The sequence below is a fragment of the Salmo salar genome, chromosome 05, assembly GCF_965601325.2.
Source record: "Salmo salar chromosome 05, fSalSal1, whole genome shotgun sequence".
In the NCBI taxonomy this organism is placed as follows: domain Eukaryota; kingdom Metazoa; phylum Chordata; class Actinopteri; order Salmoniformes; family Salmonidae; genus Salmo; species Salmo salar.
Genome location: NC_138295.1, coordinates 89,464,942 through 89,485,679, shown reverse-complemented (window position 1 = coordinate 89,485,679; position 20,738 = coordinate 89,464,942). Strand labels below are relative to the sequence as shown.

The following is a 20,738-nucleotide window of genomic DNA, read 5'->3' as shown; positions in this document are numbered from 1 at the left end:
TAAGATGTTTAATATAAACCATGGGAAGGTTTATAGTAAGATGTTTAATATAAACCATGGGAAGATGAGGTAAGATGTTTAATATAAACCATGGGAAGGTTTGAGGTAAGATGTTTAATATAAACCATGGGAAGGTTTGAGGTAAGATGTTTAATATAAACCATGGGAAGGTTTGAGGTAAGATGTTTAATGTAAACCATGGGAAGATGAGGTAAGATGTTTAATATAAACCATGGGAAGGTTTGAGGTAAGATGTTTAATATAAACCATGGGAAGATGAGGTAAGATGTTTAATATAAACCATGGGAAGATGAGGTAAGATGTTTAATATAAACCATGGGAAGATGAGGTAAGATGTTTAATATAAACCATGGGAAGGTTTATAGTAAGATGTTTAATATAAACCATGGGAAGATGAGGTAAGATGTTTAATATAAACCATGGGAAGGTTTATAGTAAGATGTTTAATATAAACCATGGGAAGATGAGGTAAGATGTTTAATATAAACCATGGGAAGGTTTGAGGTAAGATGTTTAATATAAACCATGGGAAGGTTTGAGGTAAGATGTTTAATATAAACCATGGGAAGGTTTGAGGTAAGATGTTTAATGTAAACCATGGGAAGATGAGGTAAGATGTTTAATATAAACCATGGGAAGGTTTGAGGTAAGATGTTTAATATAAACCATGGGAAGGTTTGAGGTAAGATGTTTAATATAAACCATGGGAAGATGAGGTAAGATGTTTAATATAAACCATGGGAAGGTTTGAGGTAAGATGTTTAATATAAACCATGGGAAGGTTTATGGTAAGATGTTTAATATAAACCATGGGAAGGTTTATGGTAAGATGTTTAATATAAACCATGGGAAGGTTTGAGGTAAGATGTTTAATATAAACCATGGGAAGGTTTATGGTAAGATGTTTAATATAAACCATGGGAAGATGAGGTAAGATGTTTAATATAAACCATGGGAAGGTTTATGGTAAGATGTTTAATATAAACCATGGGAAGGTTTGAGGTAAGATGTTTAATATAAACCATGGGAAGGTGAGGTAAGATGTTTAATATAAACCATGGGAAGGTTTGAGGTAATATGTTTAATATAAACCATGGGAAGGTTTGAGGTAAGATGTTTAATATAAACCATGGGAAGGTTTGAGGTAAGATGTTTAATGTAAACCATGGGAAGATGAGGTAAGATGTTTAATGTAAACCATGGGAAGATGAGGTAAGATGTTTAATGTAAACCATGGGAAGATGAGGTAAGATGTTTAATATAAACCATGGGAAGGTTTATGGTAAGATGTTTAATATAAACCATGGGAAGGTTTGAGGTAAGATGTTTAATATAAACCATGGGAAGATGAGGTAAGATGTTTAATATAAACCATGGGAAGATGAGGTAAGATGTTTAATATAAACCATGGGAAGGTTTATAGTAAGATGTTTAATATAAACCATGGGAAGGTTTATGGTAAGATGTTTAATATAAACCATGGGAAGGTTTGAGGTAAGATGTTTAATATAAACCATGGGAAGGTTTGAGGTAAGATGTTTAATATAAACCATGGGAAGGTTTGAGGTAAGATGTTTCATATAAACCATGGGAAGGTTTGAGGTAAGATGTTTAATATAAACCATGGGAAGGTTTGAGGTAAGATGTTTAATATAAACCATGGGAAGGTTTATGGTAAGATGTTTAATATAAACCATGGGAAGGTTTATGGTAAGATGTTTAATATAAACCATGGGAAGGTTTATGGTAAGATGTTTAATATAAACCATGGGAAGGTTTGAGGTAAGATGTTTAATATAAACCATGGGAAGGTTTGAGGTAAGATGTTTAATATAAACCATGGGAAAGGACACTTTCATTGGTTAGGCCCTTTATATGACTTCATGTTATGACTATAAGCCACTATGTATTTTTGTCATGACTACTGCGACAGTCTCCGAATTGTATATTATGGATGAATATTGAAGAGCAGAGCATTATTTGCATCATTTTAACATTGTTACACTAGTCTAATTTATTAGTTGTTCACAGCAAAGCTGCATTTTTATTAAAAAAAAATCTTGACATGGTCAAATATCTCAAGCATAGATTGGTAACTTTTTTCTTCAAATTTGGCACACAGAAACTACAGGACTGACTTGATCAAAAAGAATGGTACTGATTGACCTATAGGTGGCAAGGTTATAAGCAGTTATAAACCCTCATATCCATCACCCCGTATGACCTACAGCAGGGGTCTTCAACCTTTTCTTGGCCAGGGACCCCTTCCCAGGGACCCCTTCCCAGGGACCCCCATCATATGTTAGCAAAAATAAATAAATGTAAATGCACACGTCTTATCATCAGATGAATGTTTTGACTAGAAGAAGTGACTTTTCGCAGCAGGTTAAGAGAACATATGCAGCAGGTTAGGAGAATTAACATGGTAGGTTAGTAAAATTAGCTTTAGGGTTAGCTAAAATACTATACATTTAACCCCGACACGACTCTTAACATATCTAGCTACAACCCAGCTTTCCCTGAGAATAGTCTTGGTTTCCACTAATGCGATTCTGCCATGATATGTTTCCCTGAATCTGGGACATTTTGGTAAACCTTAAGCAAAACGTTTTTTTTAGAGACGGCTGAGTTATTGATAAATCAGGAAATCAAAACTTAAGAGTCCATTTTAAATCCTTTGTAAATCCACTCCACAATGGCCTGTGAACTTGGAACTTTTTAGGGTCATCAGAGACATTACCATGAGGAACCATGTTAAGTTTGGCATTGATATCTTAAAAAAAAAAAAAGGAAACTATTACCCAGGTGTCCTTTCTGCCATCCTATGAACCCTGTTCATTGCTTCTTGCAGCTACAGTATATTTACCTTCTTCTTCATAAAGGAAAAATGCACACTTGATTCTCTCCCTTCCTCTCTCTCTCTCTCCCAGTATTTCTTCCATCACCGTAACAACCTGGACGTCAGCGCCGTGATAAAGGAGACATACAGGCTGATGGAGAGCACCCCAGCAGACATCCACCCCAGGAACATGCTGGATGACTTTCAGCCTCTGACCAGGGGACAGTACCCTGTCTTCAACAAGTACCCCACCTACATAGTGGAGTACCAGTCTCAGGAGAGAGAGAGGATACGCCAGCAGGAGGTGGACTACCTCAGAGAGAGGTCAGATTGTATCATTGGCATCTTATCCTTTCTGTGGCATTCTAGAACACCGGCAAAGACAATAAGGTTCACACAAAGTCAACTCTTAATATCTTATCTCTGTTTTTCTTGCAGTAGCAGGGAAAAAGCTTGACACGGACGTTTCGGTCAAAGCCTTCTTCAGTATTTGTGTCAAAGAACAGTGTCAGATGTGTGTGTGTGTGTGTGTGTGTGTGTGTGTGTGTGTGTGTGTGTGTGTGTGTCTCCAGGCAGGCGGTGCAGGAGCTGCGTGCGGAGGTGGTTCAGAGGCAGGCTGAGGACGAGGCGTGGTACACCCAGCAGGAGTTACTGCAGCAGGCTGAGGAGAAACGCAGGGACATCCTACAGCAGGAGGAGAGCAAGCTGGCTGAACAGAGAACCAGGTCAGAGAACAGACACACATACAGTCATCTATGTATGCCAATTTATTACTACATCAATCATTCACGGCAGGCAGGTCGCCTAGTGGTTAGAGTGTAGGGGCAGGCAGGTAGCCTAGTGGTTAGAGTGTAGGGACAGGCAGGTAGACTAGTGGTTAGAGTGTAGGGGCAGGCAGGTAGCCTAGTGGTTAGAGTGTAGGGGCGGCAGGTAGACTAGTGGTTAGAGTGTAGGGGCAGGCAGGTAGACTAGTGGTTAGAGTGTAGGGACGGCAGGTAGCCTAGTGGTTAGAGTGTAGGGGCAGGCAGGTAGACTAGTGGTTAGAGTGTAGGGACGGCAGGTAGCCTAGTGGTTAGAGTGTAGGGACGGCAGGTAGCCTAGTGGTTAGAGTGTAGGGACGGCAGGTAGCCTAGTGGTTAGAGTGTAGGGGCAGGCAGGTAGACTAGTGGTTAGAGTGTAGGGACGGCAGGTAGCCTAGTGGTTAGAGTGTAGGGGCGGCAGGTAGACTAGTGGTTAGAGCGTAGGGACGGCAGGTAGCCTAGTGGTTAGAGAGTAGGGACGGCAGGTAGCCTAGTGGTTAGAGTGTAGGGGCAGGCAGGTAGACTAGTGGTTAGAGCGTAGGGACGGCAGGTAGCCTAGTGGTTAGAGAGTAGGGACGGCAGGTAGCCTAGTGGTTAGAGTGTAGGGGCAGGCAGGTAGCCTAGTGGTTAGAGTGTAGGGGTGTCAGGTAGACTAGTGGTTAGAGTGTAGGGGCAGGCAGGTAGCCTAGTGGTTAGAGCGTAGGGACGGCAGGTAGCCTAGTGGTTAGAGAGTAGGGACGGCAGGTAGCCTAGTGGTTAGAGTGTAGGGGCAGGCAGGTAGACTAGTGGTTAGAGTGTAGGGGCAGGCAGGTAGCCTAGTGGTTAGAGTGTAGGGGTAGGCAGGTAGCCTAGTGGTTAGAGTGTAGGGACGGCAGGTAGCCTAGTGGTTAGAGTGTAGGGGCAGGCAGGTAGACTAGTGGTTAGAGTGTAGGGGCAGGCAGGTAGCCTAGTGGTTAGAGTGTAGGGGCGGGCAGGTAGACTAGTGGTTAGAGTGTAGTGACGGCAGGTAGACTAGTGGTTAGAGTGTAGGAGCGGCAGGTAGACTAGTGGTTAGAGTGTAGGGGCGGCAGGTAGACTAGTGGTTAGAGTGTAGGGACGGCAGGTAGACTAGTGGTTAGAGTGTAGGGACGGCAGGTAGACTAGTGGTTAGAGTGTAGGGACGGCAGGTAGCCTAGTGGTTAGAGTGTAGGGGCGGCAGGTAGCCTAGTGGTTAGAGTGTAGGGACGGCAGGTAGACTAGTGGTTAGAGTGTAGGGACGGCAGGTAGCCTAGTGGTTAGAGTGTAGGGGCGGCAGGTAGCCTAGTGGTTAGAGTGTAGGGACGGCAGGTAGACTAGTGGTTAGAGTGTAGGGGCGGCAGGTAGCCTACTGGTTAGAGTGTAGGGACGGCAGGTAGCCTAGTGGTTAGAGTGTAGGGGCAGGCAGGTAGACTAGTGGTTAGAGTGTAGGGACAGGCAGGTAGCCTAGTGGTTAGAGTGTAGGGGCAGGCAGGTAGCCTAGTGGTTAGAGTGTAGGGGCGGGCAGGTAGACTAGTGGTTAGAGTGTAGTGACGGCAGGTAGACTAGTGGTTAGAGTGTAGGAGCGGCAGGTAGACTAGTGGTTAGAGTGTAGGGGCGGCAGGTAGACTAGTGGTTAGAGTGTAGGGACGGCAGGTAGACTAGTGGTTAGAGTGTAGGGACGGCAGGTAGACTAGTGGTTAGAGTGTAGGGGCGGCAGGTAGACTAGTGGTTAGAGCGTAGGGGCAGGCAGGTAGACTAGTGGTTAGAGTGTAGGGGCGGCAGGTAGACTAGTGGTTAGAGTGTAGGGGCAGGCAGGTAGACTAGTGGTTAGAGTGTAGGGACGGCAGGTAGACTAGTGGTTAGAGTGTAGGGACGGCAGGTAGACTAGTGGTTAGAGTGTAGGGACGGCAGGTAGACTAGTGGTTAGAGTGTAGGGACGGCAGGTAGCCTAGTGGTTAGAGTGTAGGGACGGCAGGTAGACTAGTGGTTAGAGTGTAGGGACGGGTAGACTAGTGGTTAGAGGGGAAGGCAGGTAGACTAGTGGTTAGAGCGTAGGGACGGCAGGTAGCCTAGTGGTTAGAGCGTAGGGACGGCAGGTAGACTGGACGGCAGGTAGACTAGTGGTTAGAGCGTAGGGACGGCAGGTAGCCTAGTGGTTAGAGTGTAGGGACGGCAGGTAGCCTAGTGGTTAGAGTGTAGGGGCGGCAGGTTGACTAGTGGTTAGAGCGTAGCGACGGCAGGTAGCCTAGTGGTTAGAGCAACCGAAAGGTTGCTAGATCGAATCCATTGAACAAGGCAGTTAACCCACTGTTCCCCGGGTGCCGAAGACGTGGATGTCGATTAAGGCTGATTCAGAGAGGAAGACACAGTTGAATACATACAATTTGACTAGGTCCCCCTCTTTCCAAGCCAGAACTGTGTCTGCATCATATTCAGTCAGGATCCTCAGAAGGAAGTACATTCTGAGGTAATGTGACTCTCATGTCATAGTTATTGATCCTCATAAATTACTTGGTACAAGCCCATTAAATGTGATGTCACTAATTAAGCTGAAATAGACTTGTTCCCTGTTCCAAGGTTAGTCTCTCTGACAGTCTGTGTCCCCAGGTTAGTCTCTCTGACAGTCTGTAATGTGTCCCCAGGTTAGTGTCTCTGACAGTCTGTAATGTGTCCCCAGGTTAGTCTCTCTGACAGTCTGTAATGTGTCCCCAGGTTAGTCTCTCTGACAGTCTGTAATGTGTCCCCAGGTTAGTCTCTGACAGTCTGTAATGTGTCCCCAGGTTAGTCTGTAATGTGTCTCCAGGTTAGTCTATATGACAGTCTGTAATGTGTCCCCAGGTTAGTCTCTCTGACAGTCTGTAATGTGTCCCCAGGTTAGTCTCTCTGACAGTCTGTAATGTGTCTCCAGGTTAGTCTCTCTGACAGTCTGTAACGTGTCCCCAGGTTAGTCTCTCTGACAGTCTGTAATGTGTCCCCAGGTTAGTCTCTCTGACAGTCTGTAATGTGTCTCCAGGTTAGTCTCTCTGACAGTCTGTAATGTGTCTCCAGGTTAGTCTCTCTGACAGTCTGTAATGTGTCTCCAGGTTAGTCTCTCTGACAGTCTGTAATGTGTCTCCAGGTTAGTCTCTCTGACAGTCTAATGTGTCCCCAGGTTAGTCTCTCTGACAGTCTAATGTGTCCCCAGGTTAGTCTCTCTGACAGTCTGTAATGTGTCTCCAGGTTAGTCTCTCTGACAGTCTGTAATGTGTCCCCAGGTTAGTCTCTCTGACAGTCTGTAATGTGTCTCCAGGTTAGTCTCTCTGACAGTCTGTAATGTGTCTCCAGGTTAGTCTCTCTGACAGTCTGTAATGTGTCTCCAGGTTAGTCTCCCTGACAGTCTGTAATGTGTCTCCAGGTTAGTCTCCCTGACAGTCTGTAATGTGTCCCCAGGTTAGTCTCTCTGACAGTCTGTAATGTCTCCAGGTTAGTCTCTCTGACAGTCTGTAATGTGTCCCCAGGTTAGTCTCTCTGACAGTCTGTAATGTGTCCAGGTTAACAGCCATGAAGCGTGAGTTGAAGGTGAAGGAGCTCCAGCTGATGGATGCAGCCAGGAGACGCTTCCTGAAACACCAGCAGGACCAGAGACTGACTGAACTACACAGACTGGACGAGCAGATACAGAGGAAGGTCTGTTTTCACTTCAGTCAGTCAGTATTTAATATTGAAAGAAGAGATTCATTCTTTCAACCATCCTTTTATTTTGTGTGTAATGTGTCTATATGTCCTCTACTGTATATAATGGGGTGTCTATATGTCCTCTACTGTATATAATGGGGTGTCTATATATAATGGGGTGTCTATATGTCCTCTACTGTATATAATGGGGTGTCTATATGTCCTCTACTGTATATAATGGGGTGTCTATATATAATGGGGTGTCTATATGTCCTCTACTGTATATAATGGGGTGTCTATATATAATGGGGTGTCTATATGTCCTCTACTGTATATAATGGGGTGTCTATATGTCCTCTACTGTATATAATGGGGTGTCTATATATAATGGGGTGTCTATATGTCCTCTACTGTATATAATGGGGTGTCTATATATAATGGGGTGTCTATATGTCCTCTACTGTATATAATGGGGTGTCTATATATAATGGGGTGTCTATATGTCCTCTACTGTATATAATGGGGTGTCTATATATAATGGGGTGTCTATATGTCCTCTACTGTATATAATGGGGTGTCTATATGTCCTCTACTGTATATAATGGGGTGTCTATATGTCCTCTACTGTATATAATGGGGTGTCTATATGTCCTCTACTGTATATAATGGGGTGTCTATATATAATGGGGTGTCTATATGTCCTCTACTGGATATAATGGGGTGTCTATATATAATGGGGTGTCTATATGTCCTCTACTGTATATAATGGGGTGTCTGTATATAATGGGGTGTCTATATGTCCTCTACTGTATATAATGGGGTGTCTATATATAATGGGGTGTCTATATGTCCTCTACTGTATATAATGGGGTGTTTGTTGGGGCCAGATGAACACCAGAGACCAGGAGACGGCAGCAGCAGTACAGGATATACAAGTCAGACAGATGGAGCTGGAAGCACAGAGACGGCTGTTTGAACAGGTCAGTGACTGTCCTCATCACAGCAACGATGTGCAGAGACCTGCCCCTGAGACAAACACTATCTTGTCATTCACATTATATTCCTTGCAGCATAAAGTTAAGACACCACACGTAATTTAACATTGGCCATGTTAACGCTAACCAGTTACAATATGGCTTGATCTTCATTCACCAGACCGTAATGTCATGATGTAATCCTTGTGTTGTAGCAACTGGCCAAGGAGCAGGTGCGTGTGACTCAGGAGGTCAGTGCAGAGGTGGATACCAGGAGACACAGGTCAGAGGTTGAGGAGACCACCTTCCAACACCTCCTTAACAACGACACTGACGTCAGCCTGGGAACCAAGAAGGTCAGCATTCATCTACTGTATACTTCCTCAGACTGAAATCTAGGGGGTTATTAAACAATGATTGGAGAGAGAGAGACTGACCTCCTCTACGTTTCAGGTTCTAGAGGAGTGTTTAGCTGAAGCAGGCCAGCTGGGAGTGGACACCGAGTGGCAGGCTGAGGTGATGAGGCGTCTAGACCAGGAGGATGCAGACCGGGACAGACACTACCACCATCTGGCTGGACTACACAGAGAGACCCACACCAAGGAGCAGCAGCTGGTTAACATCATGGAGGATGTAGAGGGACAGAGGGTAGGAGGAGAGATGATGTAGAGGGTATATACAGTAGGTCATGGAGGGACAGAGGGTAGGAGGAGAGATGATGTAGAGGAGGGTATATACAGTAGGTCATGGAGGGACAGAGGGTAGGAGGAGAGATGATGTAGAGGGTATATACAGTAGGTCATGGAGGGACAGAGGGTAGGAGGAGAGATGATGTAGAGGGTATATACAGTAGGTCATGGAGAGACAGAGGGTAGGAGGAGAGATGATGTAGAGGGTATATACAGTAGGTCATGGAGGGACAGAGGGTAGGAGGAGAGATGATGTAGAGGAGGGTATATACAGTAGGTCATGGAGGGACAGAGGGTAGGAGGAGAGATGATGTAGAGGAGGGTATATACAGTAGGTCATGGAGGGACAGAGGGTAGGAGGAGAGATGATGTAGAGGGTATATACAGTAGGTCATGGAGGGACAGAGGGTAGGAGGAGAGATGATGTAGAGGGTATATACAGTAGGTCATGGAGAGACAGAGGGTAGGAGGAGAGATGATGTAGAGGAGGGTATATACAGTAGGTCATGGAGGGACAGAGGGTAGGAGGAGAGATGATGTAGAGGAGGGTATATACAGTAGGTCATGGAGGGACAGAGGGTAGGAGGAGAGATGATGTAGAGGGTATATACAGTAGGTCATGGAGGGACAGAGGGTAGGAGGAGAGATGATGTAGAGGGTATATACAGTAGGTCATGGAGAGACAGAGGGTAGGAGGAGAGATGGGTATATACAGTAGGTCATGGAGGGACAGAGGGTAGGAGGAGAGATGATGTAGAGGGTATATACAGTAGGTCATGGAGGGACAGAGGGTAGGAGGAGAGATGATGTAGAGGGTATATACAGTAGGTCATGGAGGGACAGAGGGTAGGAGGAGAGATGATGTAGAAGGTATATACAGTAGGTCGTAGAGGGACAGAGGGTAGGAGGAGAGATGATGTAGAGATGATGTAGAGGAGGGTATATACAGTAGGTCATGGAGGGACAGAGGGTAGGAGGAGAGATGATGTAGAGGGTATATACAGTAGGTCATGGAGGGACAGAGGGTAGGAGGAGAGATGATGTAGAGGGTATATACAGTAGGTCATGGAGGGACAGAGGGTAGGAGGAGAGATGATGTAGAGGGTATATACAGTAGGTCATGGAGGGACAGAGGGTAGGAGGAGAGATGATGTAGAGGGTATATACAGTAGGTCATGGAGGGACAGAGGGTAGGAGGAGAGATGATGTAGAGGGTATATACAGTAGGTCATAGAGGGTAGGGGGAGAGATGATGTAGAGGGTATATACAGTAGGTCATGGAGGGACAGAGGGTAGGAGGAGAGATGATGTAGAGGGTATATACAGTAGGTCATGGAGGGACAGAGGGTAGGAGGAGAGATGATGTAGAGGGTATATACAGTAGGTCATGGAGAGACAGAGGGTAGGAGGAGAGATGGGTATATACAGTAGGTCATGGAGGGACAGAGGGTAGGAGGAGAGATGATGTAGAGGGTATATACAGTAGGTCATGGAGGGACAGAGGGTAGGAGGAGAGATGATGTAGAGGGTATATACAGTAGGTCATAGAGGGTAGGAGGAGAGATGATGTAGAGGGTATATACAGTAGGTCATGGAGGGACAGAGGGTAGGAGGAGAGATGATGTAGAGGGTATATACAGTAGGTCATAGAGGGTAGGAGGAGAGATGATGTAGAGGGTATATACAGTAGGTCATGGAGGGACAGAGGGTAGGAGGAGAGATGATGTAGAGGGTATATACAGTAGGTCATGGAGGGACAGAGGGTAGGAGGAGAGATGATGTAGAGGGTATATACAGTAGGTCATAGAGGGTAGGAGGAGAGATGATGTAGAGGGTATATACAGTAGGTCATGGAGAGACAGAGGGTAGGAGGAGAGATGATGTAGAGGGTATATACAGTAGGTCATGGAGAGACAGAGGGTAGGAGGAGAGATGGGTATATACAGTAGGTCATGGAGGGACAGAGGGTAGGAGGAGAGATGATGTAGAGGGTATATACAGTAGGTCATGGAGAGACAGAGGGTAGGAGGAGAGATGATGTAGAGGAGGGTATATACAGTAGGTCATGGAGGGACAGAGGGTAGGAGGAGAGATGATGTAGAGGGTATATACAATAGGTCATAGAGGGTAGGAGGAGAGATGATGTAGAGGGTATATACAGTAGGTCATAGAGGGACAGAGGGTAGGAGGAGAGATGATGTAGAGGGTATATACAGTAGGTCATGGAGAGACAGAGGGTAGGAGGAGAGATGATGTAGCGGGTATATACAGTAGGTCATGGAGGGACAGAGGGTAGGAGGAGAGATGATGTAGAGGGTATATACAGTAGGTCATGGAGGGACAGAGGGTAGGAGGAGAGATGATGTAGAGGGTATATACAGTAGGTCATGGAGGGACAGAGGGTAGGAGGAGAGATGATGTAGAGGAGGGTATATACAGTAGGTCATGGAGGGACAGAGGGTAGGAGGAGAGATGATGTAGAGGAGGGTATATACAGTAGGTCATGGAGGGACAGAGGGTAGGAGGAGAGATGATGTAGAGGGTATATACAGTAGGTCATGGAGGGACAGAGGGTAGGAGGAGAGATGATGTAGAGGGTATATACAGTAGGTCATGGAGAGACAGAGGGTAGGAGGAGAGATGGGTATATACAGTAGGTCATGGAGGGACAGAGGGTAGGAGGAGAGATGATGTAGAGGGTATATACAGTAGGTCATGGAGGGACAGAGGGTAGGAGGAGAGATGATGTAGAGGGTATATACAGTAGGTCATGGAGGGACAGAGGGTAGGAGGAGAGATGATGTAGAAGGTATATACAGTAGGTCGTAGAGGGACAGAGGGTAGGAGGAGAGATGATGTAGAGATGATGTAGAGGAGGGTATATACAGTAGGTCATGGAGGGACAGAGGGTAGGAGGAGAGATGATGTAGAGGGTATATACAGTAGGTCATGGAGGGACAGAGGGTAGGAGGAGAGATGATGTAGAGGGTATATACAGTAGGTCATGGAGGGACAGAGGGTAGGAGGAGAGATGATGTAGAGGGTATATACAGTAGGTCATGGAGGGACAGAGGGTAGGAGGAGAGATGATGTAGAGGGTATATACAGTAGGTCATGGAGGGACAGAGGGTAGGAGGAGAGATGATGTAGAGGGTATATACAGTAGGTCATAGAGGGTAGGGGGAGAGATGATGTAGAGGGTATATACAGTAGGTCATGGAGGGACAGAGGGTAGGAGGAGAGATGATGTAGAGGGTATATACAGTAGGTCATGGAGGGACAGAGGGTAGGAGGAGAGATGATGTAGAGGGTATATACAGTAGGTCATGGAGAGACAGAGGGTAGGAGGAGAGATGGGTATATACAGTAGGTCATGGAGGGACAGAGGGTAGGAGGAGAGATGATGTAGAGGGTATATACAGTAGGTCATGGAGGGACAGAGGGTAGGAGGAGAGATGATGTAGAGGGTATATACAGTAGGTCATAGAGGGTAGGAGGAGAGATGATGTAGAGGGTATATACAGTAGGTCATGGAGGGACAGAGGGTAGGAGGAGAGATGATGTAGAGGGTATATACAGTAGGTCATAGAGGGTAGGAGGAGAGATGATGTAGAGGGTATATACAGTAGGTCATGGAGGGACAGAGGGTAGGAGGAGAGATGATGTAGAGGGTATATACAGTAGGTCATGGAGGGACAGAGGGTAGGAGGAGAGATGATGTAGAGGGTATATACAGTAGTTCATAGAGGGTAGGAGGAGAGATGATGTAGAGGGTATATACAGTAGGTCATGGAGAGACAGAGGGTAGGAGGAGAGATGATGTAGAGGGTATATACAGTAGGTCATGGAGAGACAGAGGGTAGGAGGAGAGATGGGTATATACAGTAGGTCATGGAGGGACAGAGGGTAGGAGGAGAGATGATGTAGAGGGTATATACAGTAGGTCATGGAGAGACAGAGGGTAGGAGGAGAGATGATGTAGAGGGTATATACAGTAGGTCATGGAGGGACAGAGGGTAGGAGGAGAGATGATGTAGAGGGTATATACAGTAGGTCATGGAGGGACAGAGGGTAGGAGGAGAGATGATGTAGAGGGTATATACAGTAGGTCATGGAGGGACAGAGGGTAGGAGGAGAGATGATGTAGAGGGTATATACAGTAGGTCATGGAGGGACAGAGGGTAGGAGGAGAGATGATGTAGAGGGTATATACAGTAGGTCATGGAGGGACAGAGGGTAGGAGGAGAGATGGGTATATACAGTAGGTCATGGAGGGACAGAGGGTAGGAGGAGAGATGGGTATATACAGTAGGTCATGGAGGGACAGAGGGTAGGAGGAGAGATGGGTATATACAGTAGGTCATGGAGGGACAGAGGGTAGGAGGAGAGATGATGTAGAGGATATATACAGTAGGTCATGGAGGGACAGAGGGTAGGAGGAGAGATGATGTAGAGGGTATATACAGTAGGTCATGGAGGGACAGAGGGTAGGAGGAGAGATGGGTATATACAGTAGGTCATGGAGGGACAGAGGGTAGGAGGAGAGATGGGTATATACAGTAGGTCATGGAGGGACAGAGGATAGGAGGAGAGATGGGTATATACAGTAGGTCATGGAGGGACAGAGGGTAGGAGGAGAGATGATGTAGAGGGTATATACAGTAGGTCATGGAGGGACAGAGGGTAGAAGGAGAGATGATGTAGAGGGTATATACAGTAGGTCATGGAGGGACAGAGGGTAGGAGGAGAGATGGGTATATACAGTAGTCATGGAGGGACAGAGGGTAGGAGGAGAGATGGGTATATACAGTAGGTCATGGAGGGACAGAGGGTAGGAGGAGAGATGGGTATATACAGTAGGTCATGGAGGGACAGAGGGTAGGAGGAGAGATGATGTAGAGGGTATATACAGTAGGTCATGGAGGGACAGAGGGTAGAAGGAGAGATGATGTAGAGGGTATATACAGTAGGTCATGGAGGGACAGAGGGTAGGAGGAGAGATGGGTATATACAGTAGTCATGGAGGGACAGAGGGTAGGAGGAGAGATGGGTATATACAGTAGGTCATGGAGGGACAGAGGGTAGGAGGAGAGATGATGTAGAGGGTATATACAGTAGGTCATGGAGGGACAGAGGGTAGGAGGAGAGATGGGTATATACAGTAGGTCATGGAGGGACAGAGGGTAGGAGGAGAGATGGGTATATACAGTAGGTCATGGAGGGACAGAGGGTAGGAGGAGAGATGGGTATATACAGTAGGTCATGGAGGGACAGAGGGTAGGAGGAGAGATGATGTAGAGGGTATATACAGTAGGTCATGGAGGGACAGAGGGTAGGAGGAGAGATGATGTAGAGGGTATAAACAGTAGGTCATGGAGAGACAGAGGGTAGGAGGAGAGATGGGTATATACAGTAGGTCATGGAGGGACAGAGGGTAGGAGGAGAGATGATGTAGAGGAGGGTATATACAGTAGGTCATGGAGAGTCCTGTTAGTTACTGTACCTCTTGATCAACTGAAGGCTCTTACACTGGGCATGCTTGTGTCATTGATTTATGGTGGGAGGAGGGGGTGTGTTCAGCGGGAGGCGGGAGGGGGTGGGTTCAGTGGGAGGCGGGAGGGGGTGGGTTCAGCGGGAGGGGGTGGGTTCAGTGGGAGGCGGGAGGGGGTGTGTTCAGCGGGAGGGGGTGGGTTCAGTGGGAGGCAGGAGGGGGTGTGTTCAGCGGGAGGGGGTGTGTTCAGCGGGAGGAGTGTGTTCAGCGGGAGGAGGGAGGAGTGTGTTCAGCGGGAGGAGGGAGGAGTGTGTTCAGCGGGAGGCGGGAGGAGTGGGTTCAGCGGGACGGTGAGGTGTGAAGTGTGTTCAGCCATTGTGTGTTTCAGTGGGAGGAGGTGGTGTCTCAGAAGGCCCAGCTAGAGGAGGAGAGGCAGGCTGCAGCCACAGCTGAGGCCAACCGGAGAGTCTTCCTCAGCCAAGAGGAAGAGGAGACCAAGCAGCACAGAGACAACCTCCGCAGGAGCCAGGACCACTCACTCAGTGAGCCCAGTCCCATAGAAATATATGTTGTAGAACAGACATGATTCTGTGTTGTGGAGAGAATAGGCAGTCAGGTCCTCTCTATACATTCTATATCTATCTGTAGTATGCTGAGCATTCTACCCCACCACCCACACTACTACACCACAGTCCTGTCACCTAAGGTTTCAGTGTTCCTCTAAGCCAATGGTTCATGTTGAAAATGTAAATGTTCTGAGGAAATAGTTGATGTTGCAGTGTTCCTCTAAGCTAATAGTTGATGTTGAAGGTTGCAGTGTTCCTCTAACCTAATAGTTGATGTTGAAGGTTGCAGTGTTCCTCTAAGCTAATAGTTGATGTTGAAGGTTGCAGTGTTCCTCTAAGCTAATAGTTGATGGTTGCAGTGTTCCTCTAAGCTAATAGTTGATGTTGAAGGTTGCAGTGTTCCTCTAAGCTAATAGTTGATGTTGAAGGTTGCAGTGTTCCTCTAAGCTAATAGTTGATGTTGAAGGTTACAGTGTTCCTCTAAGCTAATAGTTGATGTTGCAGTGTTCCTCTAAGCTAATAGTTGATGTTGTAGGTTACAGTGTTCCTCTAAGCTAATAGTTGATGTTGAAGGTTGCAGTGTTCCTCTAAGCTAATAGTTGATGTTGAAGGTTGCAGTGTTCCTCTAAGCTAATAGTTGATGTTGAAGGTTACAGTGTTCCTCTAAGCTAATAGTTGATGTTGCAGTGTTCCTCTAAGCTAATAGTTGATGTTGAAGATTACAGTGTTCCTCTAAGCTAATAGTTGATGTTGAAGGTTGCAGTGTTCCTCTAAGCTAATAGTTGATGTTGAAGGTTATAGTGTTCCTCTAAGCTAATAGTTGATGTTGAAGGTTACAGTGTTCCTCTAAGCTAATAGTTGATGTTGAAGGTTGCAGTGTTCCTCTAAGCTAATAGTTGCAGTGTTCCTCTAAGCTAATAGTTGATGTTGAAGGTTACAGTGTTCCTCTAAGCTAATAGTTGATGTTGAAGGTTGCAGTGTTCCTCTAACCTAATAGTTGATGTTGAAGGTTGCAGTGTTCCTCTAAGCTAATAGTTGATGTTGAAGGTTGCAGTGTTCCTCTAAGCTAATAGTTGATGGTTGCAGTGTTCCTCTAAGCTAATAGTTGATGTTGAAGGTTAATGTTCCTCTAAGCTAATAGTTGATGTTGAAGGTTAATGTTCCTCTAAGCTAATAGTTGATGTTGAAGGTTGCAGTGTTCCTCTAAGCTAATAGTTGATGGTTGCAGTGTTCCTCTAAGCTAATAGTTGATGTTGAAGGTTAATGTTCCTCTAAGCTAATAGTTGATGTTGAAGGTTAATGTTCCTCTAAGCTAATAGTTGATGTTGAAGGTTGCAGTGTTCCTCTAAGCTAATAGTTGATGTTGAAGGTTGCAGTGTTCCTCTAAGCTAATAGTTGATGTTGAAGGTTGCAGTGTTCCTCTAAGCTAATAGTTGCAGTGTTCCTCTAAGCTAATAGTTGATGTTGAAGGTTGCAGTGTTCCTCTAAGCTAATAGTTGATGTTGAAGGTTGCAGTGTTCCTCTAAGCTAATAGTTGCAGTGTTCCTCTAAGCTAATAGTTGATGTTGAAGGTTGCAGTGTTCCTCTAACCTAATAGTTGATGTTGAAGATTGCAGTGTTCCTCTAAGCTAATAGTTGATGTTGAAGGTTGCAGTGTTCCTCTAAGCTAATAGTTGATGGTTGCAGTGTTCCTCTAAGCTAATAGTTGATGTTGAAGGTTAATGTTCCTCTAAGCTAATAGTTGATGTTGAAGGTTAATGTTCCTCTAAGCTAATAGTTGATGTTGAAGGTTGCAGTGTTCCTCTAAGCTAATAGTTGATGGTTGCAGTGTTCCTCTAAGCTAATAGTTGATGTTGAAGGTTAATGTTCCTCTAAGCTAATAGTTGATGTTGAAGGTTAATGTTCCTCTAAGCTAATAGTTGATGTTGAAGGTTGCAGTGTTCCTCTAAGCTAATAGTTGATGTTGAAGGTTGCAGTGTTCCTCTAAGCTAATAGTTGATGTTGAAGGTTGCAGTGTTCCTCTAAGCTAATAGTTGCAGTGTTCCTCTAAGCTAATAGTTGATGTTGAAGGTTGCAGTGTTCCTCTAAGCTAATAGTTGATGTTGAAGGTTGCAGTGTTCCTCTAAGCTAATAGTTGAAGGTTGCAGTGTTCCTCTAAGCTAATAGTTGATGTTGAAGGTTGCAGTGTTCCTCTAACCTAATAGTTGATGTTGAAGGTTGCAGTGTTCCTCTAAGCTAATAGTTGATGTTGAAGGTTGCAGTGTTCCTCTAAGCTAATAGTTGATGGTTGCAGTGTTCCTCTAAGCTAATAGTTGATGTTGAAGGTTAATGTTCCTCTAAGCTAATAGTTGATGTTGAAGGTTAATGTTCCTCTAAGCTAATAGTTGATGTTGAAGGTTAATGTTCCTCTAAGCTAATAGTTGATGTTGAAGGTTAATGTTCCTCTAAGCTAATAGTTGATGTTGAAGATTGCAGTGTTCCTCTAAGCTAATAGTTGATGTTGAAGGTTGCAGTGTTCCTCTAAGCTAATAGTTGATGTTGAAGGTTGCAGTGTTCCTCTAAGCTAATAGTTGCAGTGTTCCTCTAAGCTAATAGTTGATGTTGAAGGTTGCAGTGTTCCTCTAAGCTAATAGTTGATGTTGAAGGTTGCAGTGTTCCTCTAAGCTAATAGTTGAAGGTTGCAGTGTTCCTCTAAGCTAATAGTTGATGTTGAAGGTTGCAGTGTTCCTCTAACCTAATAGTTGATGTTGAAGGTTGCAGTGTTCCTCTAAGCTAATAGTTGATGTTGAAGGTTGCAGTGTTCCTCTAAGCTAATAGTTGATGGTTGCAGTGTTCCTCTAAGCTAATAGTTGATGTTGAAGGTTAATGTTCCTCTAAGCTAATAGTTGATGTTGAAGGTTAATGTTCCTCTAAGCTAATAGTTGATGTTGAAGGTTGCAGTGTATGGGGTGTTGGTGACTAATACAGTGTGTTTTGGCAGGTCAACAGTGGGAGATGAGAGCCAGGTCTCCGTGCTCCACTAGTGGCCTGCTTCACAATCCTGTTGCTTCTCCTGGTCAGTCTCAACAACGTCACAGTCCCAACAACATCTGTCTAAACAACCAGTCCACCTCAGACGACTCCACTTGCTGTGAGTGTTTCTGACTGTCCGTACCACATTTTGATTTATTTCACCAGGTAGGCCAGTTGAGAACAAGTTCATTTACAACTGCGACCTGGCCAAGATAAAGCAAAGCAGTGCGACAAAAACAACAGTTACAAATGTACAGTCAATAACAATAGAAAAATCTACAGTCACTGTTTCTACCACCATATTTCCAGATCTATACTCCAGCAGAAAATATCAACAGAATTCAGATCTACCAAGACGTTCAGTGTTCCCAATGTGCCCGATCCCACTGTAATCTTGCTGAGTTTACATCCATACAGTGAGTCCCTGAAGAGTCCTGTGATGTCTTGTTTTCTCAGTCTCTCTGGACCGGGGTCGAGGGGAGCTGGACTGCAGAGAGAGGGAGTTGATGCAGGACATCAGAGAGCTGCGGCAGAAACTGGCGGCCCGCGGCAAAAACTCAAACTCTACCACCTCCCAGTAACCACGACACACAAACACACCATCTCTCAGGGGTCAGCTGTGCCTTTTGTTTTGCATATCTAGACTTGAAAAGGAAACTGAAATGTTTTGTGGTTTTCTGCTCGTTTATCCGTTTGAAAGAAGATGCTGATATTTTTTAACAAACAGCTGTCCACTAACCACAACCCTGGTGTTGACTAGTCAAACAGGGATTCAATGAAAGCCTTCCATGGTCTTAATGAGATTTGTAGCAAAACCCTCTCCTGTGTGTATTTATATTTTGTTATTTAAGTTGTTTTTAAGTATTGTTGAATCAACTTTGAGTCATTTCATCTCTGCCTTGTTGACTAGTTTCAGTCTTTGACAGACTATACTCACCAGTCGTGCTTTTGGTCTGATGGTGACTTATGGCTTGCTTATCTCATAGGTATCCAGGTAATTAACCTTAATAAAGCCTTATCAAATCAAATTGTATTTGTCAGATGCTTGGTAAACAACAGGTGTGGACTAACAGTGAAATGCTTGGTAAACAACAGGTGTGGACTAACAGTGAAATGCTTGGTAAACAACAGGTGTGGACTAACAGTGAAATGCTTGGTAAACAACAGGTGTGGACTAACAGTGAAATGCTTGGTAAACAACAGGTGTGGACTAACAGTGAAATGCTTGGTAAACAACAGGTGTGGACTAACAGTGAAATGCTTGGTAAACAACAGGTGTGGACTAACAGTGAAATGCTTGGTAAACAACAGGTGTGGACTAACAGTGAAATGCTTGGTAAACAACAGGTGTGGACTAACAGTGAAATGCTTGGTAAACAACAGGTGTGGACTAACAGTGAAATGCTTGGTAAACAACAGGTGTGGACTAACAGTGAAATGCTTGGTAAACAACAGGTGTGGACTAACAGTGAAATGCTTGGTAAACAACAGGTGTGGACTAACAGTGAAATGCTTGGTAAACAACAGGTGTGGACTAACAGTGAAATGCTTGGTAAACAACAGGTGTGGACTAACAGTGAAATGCTTGGTAAACAACAGGTGTGGACTAACAGTGAAATGCTTGGTAAACAACAGGTGTGGACTAACAGTGAAATGCTTGGTAAACAACATGTGTGGACTAACAGTGAAATGCTTGGTAAACAACAGGTGTGGACTAACAGTGAAATGCAGACTGACTGGTCCTTCACAACAATACAGGGAGAAAGAAAATAGAGAAATAAAACAGGTAATAATATGAGTTATAATACATACACAGGGTGAGTAACGATAACTTGGCTATACACACAGGGTGAGTAACAATAACTTGGATATGCACACAGGGTGAGTAACGATAACTTGGCTATACACACAGGGTGAGTAACAATAACTTGGATATACACACAGGGTGAGTAACTAACTTGGATATACACACAGGGTGAGTAACAATAACTTGGATATACACACAGGGTGAGTAACTAACTTGGATATGCACACAGGGTGAGTAACGATAACTTGGCTATACACACAGGGTGAGTAACAATAACTTGGATATGCACACAGGGTGAGTAACTAACTTGGATATACACACAGGGTGAGTAACAATAACTTGGATATACACACAGGGTGAGTAACGATAACTTGGATATGCACACAGGGTGAGTAACGATAACTTGGATATACACACAGGGTGAGTAACAATAACTTGGATATACACACAGGGTGAGTAACAATAACTTGGATATACACACAGGGTGAGTAACGATAACTTGGATATACACACAGGGTGAGTAACGATAACTTGGATATGCACACAGGGTGAGTAACAATAACTTGGATATGCACACAGGGTGAGTAACGATAACTTGGCTATACACACAGGGTGAGTAACAATAACTTGGCTATACACACAGGGTGAGTAACAATAACTTGGATATACACACAGGGTGAGTAACAATAACTTGGATATACACACAGGGTGAGTAACAATAACTTGGATATACACACAGGGTGAGTAACAATAACTTGGATATACACACAGGGTGAGTAACAATAACTTGGATATACACACAGGGTGAGTAACAATAACTTGGATATACACACAGGGTGAGTAACAATAACTTGGCTATACACACAGGGTGAGTAACAATAACTTGGC

The 20,738-nt window shown here is 44.8% G+C and overlaps 1 protein-coding gene across 1 annotated transcript in view; it reads left to right on the top strand.

Moving 5' to 3' along the window:
- LOC106593773 (TBC1 domain family, member 31) overlaps window positions 1-19,071 on the top strand; it is a 28,146-nt gene extending 9,075 nt beyond the window's left edge. Inside the window, exons 14-22 of the mRNA XM_082975945.1 lie at window positions 2,952-3,184; window positions 3,433-3,585; window positions 7,188-7,323; window positions 8,199-8,291; window positions 8,501-8,641; window positions 8,739-8,933; window positions 14,854-15,007; window positions 18,012-18,161; window positions 18,500-19,071. Of these exons, the coding sequence (XP_082832071.1) occupies window positions 2,952-3,184; window positions 3,433-3,585; window positions 7,188-7,323; window positions 8,199-8,291; window positions 8,501-8,641; window positions 8,739-8,933; window positions 14,854-15,007; window positions 18,012-18,161; window positions 18,500-18,624 (1,380 nt within the window). The 3' untranslated portion in view covers window positions 18,625-19,071. The remainder of the gene's footprint in view (window positions 1-2,951; window positions 3,185-3,432; window positions 3,586-7,187; window positions 7,324-8,198; window positions 8,292-8,500; window positions 8,642-8,738; window positions 8,934-14,853; window positions 15,008-18,011; window positions 18,162-18,499) is intronic.
- Window positions 19,072-20,738: the final 1,667 nt, after the last annotated feature.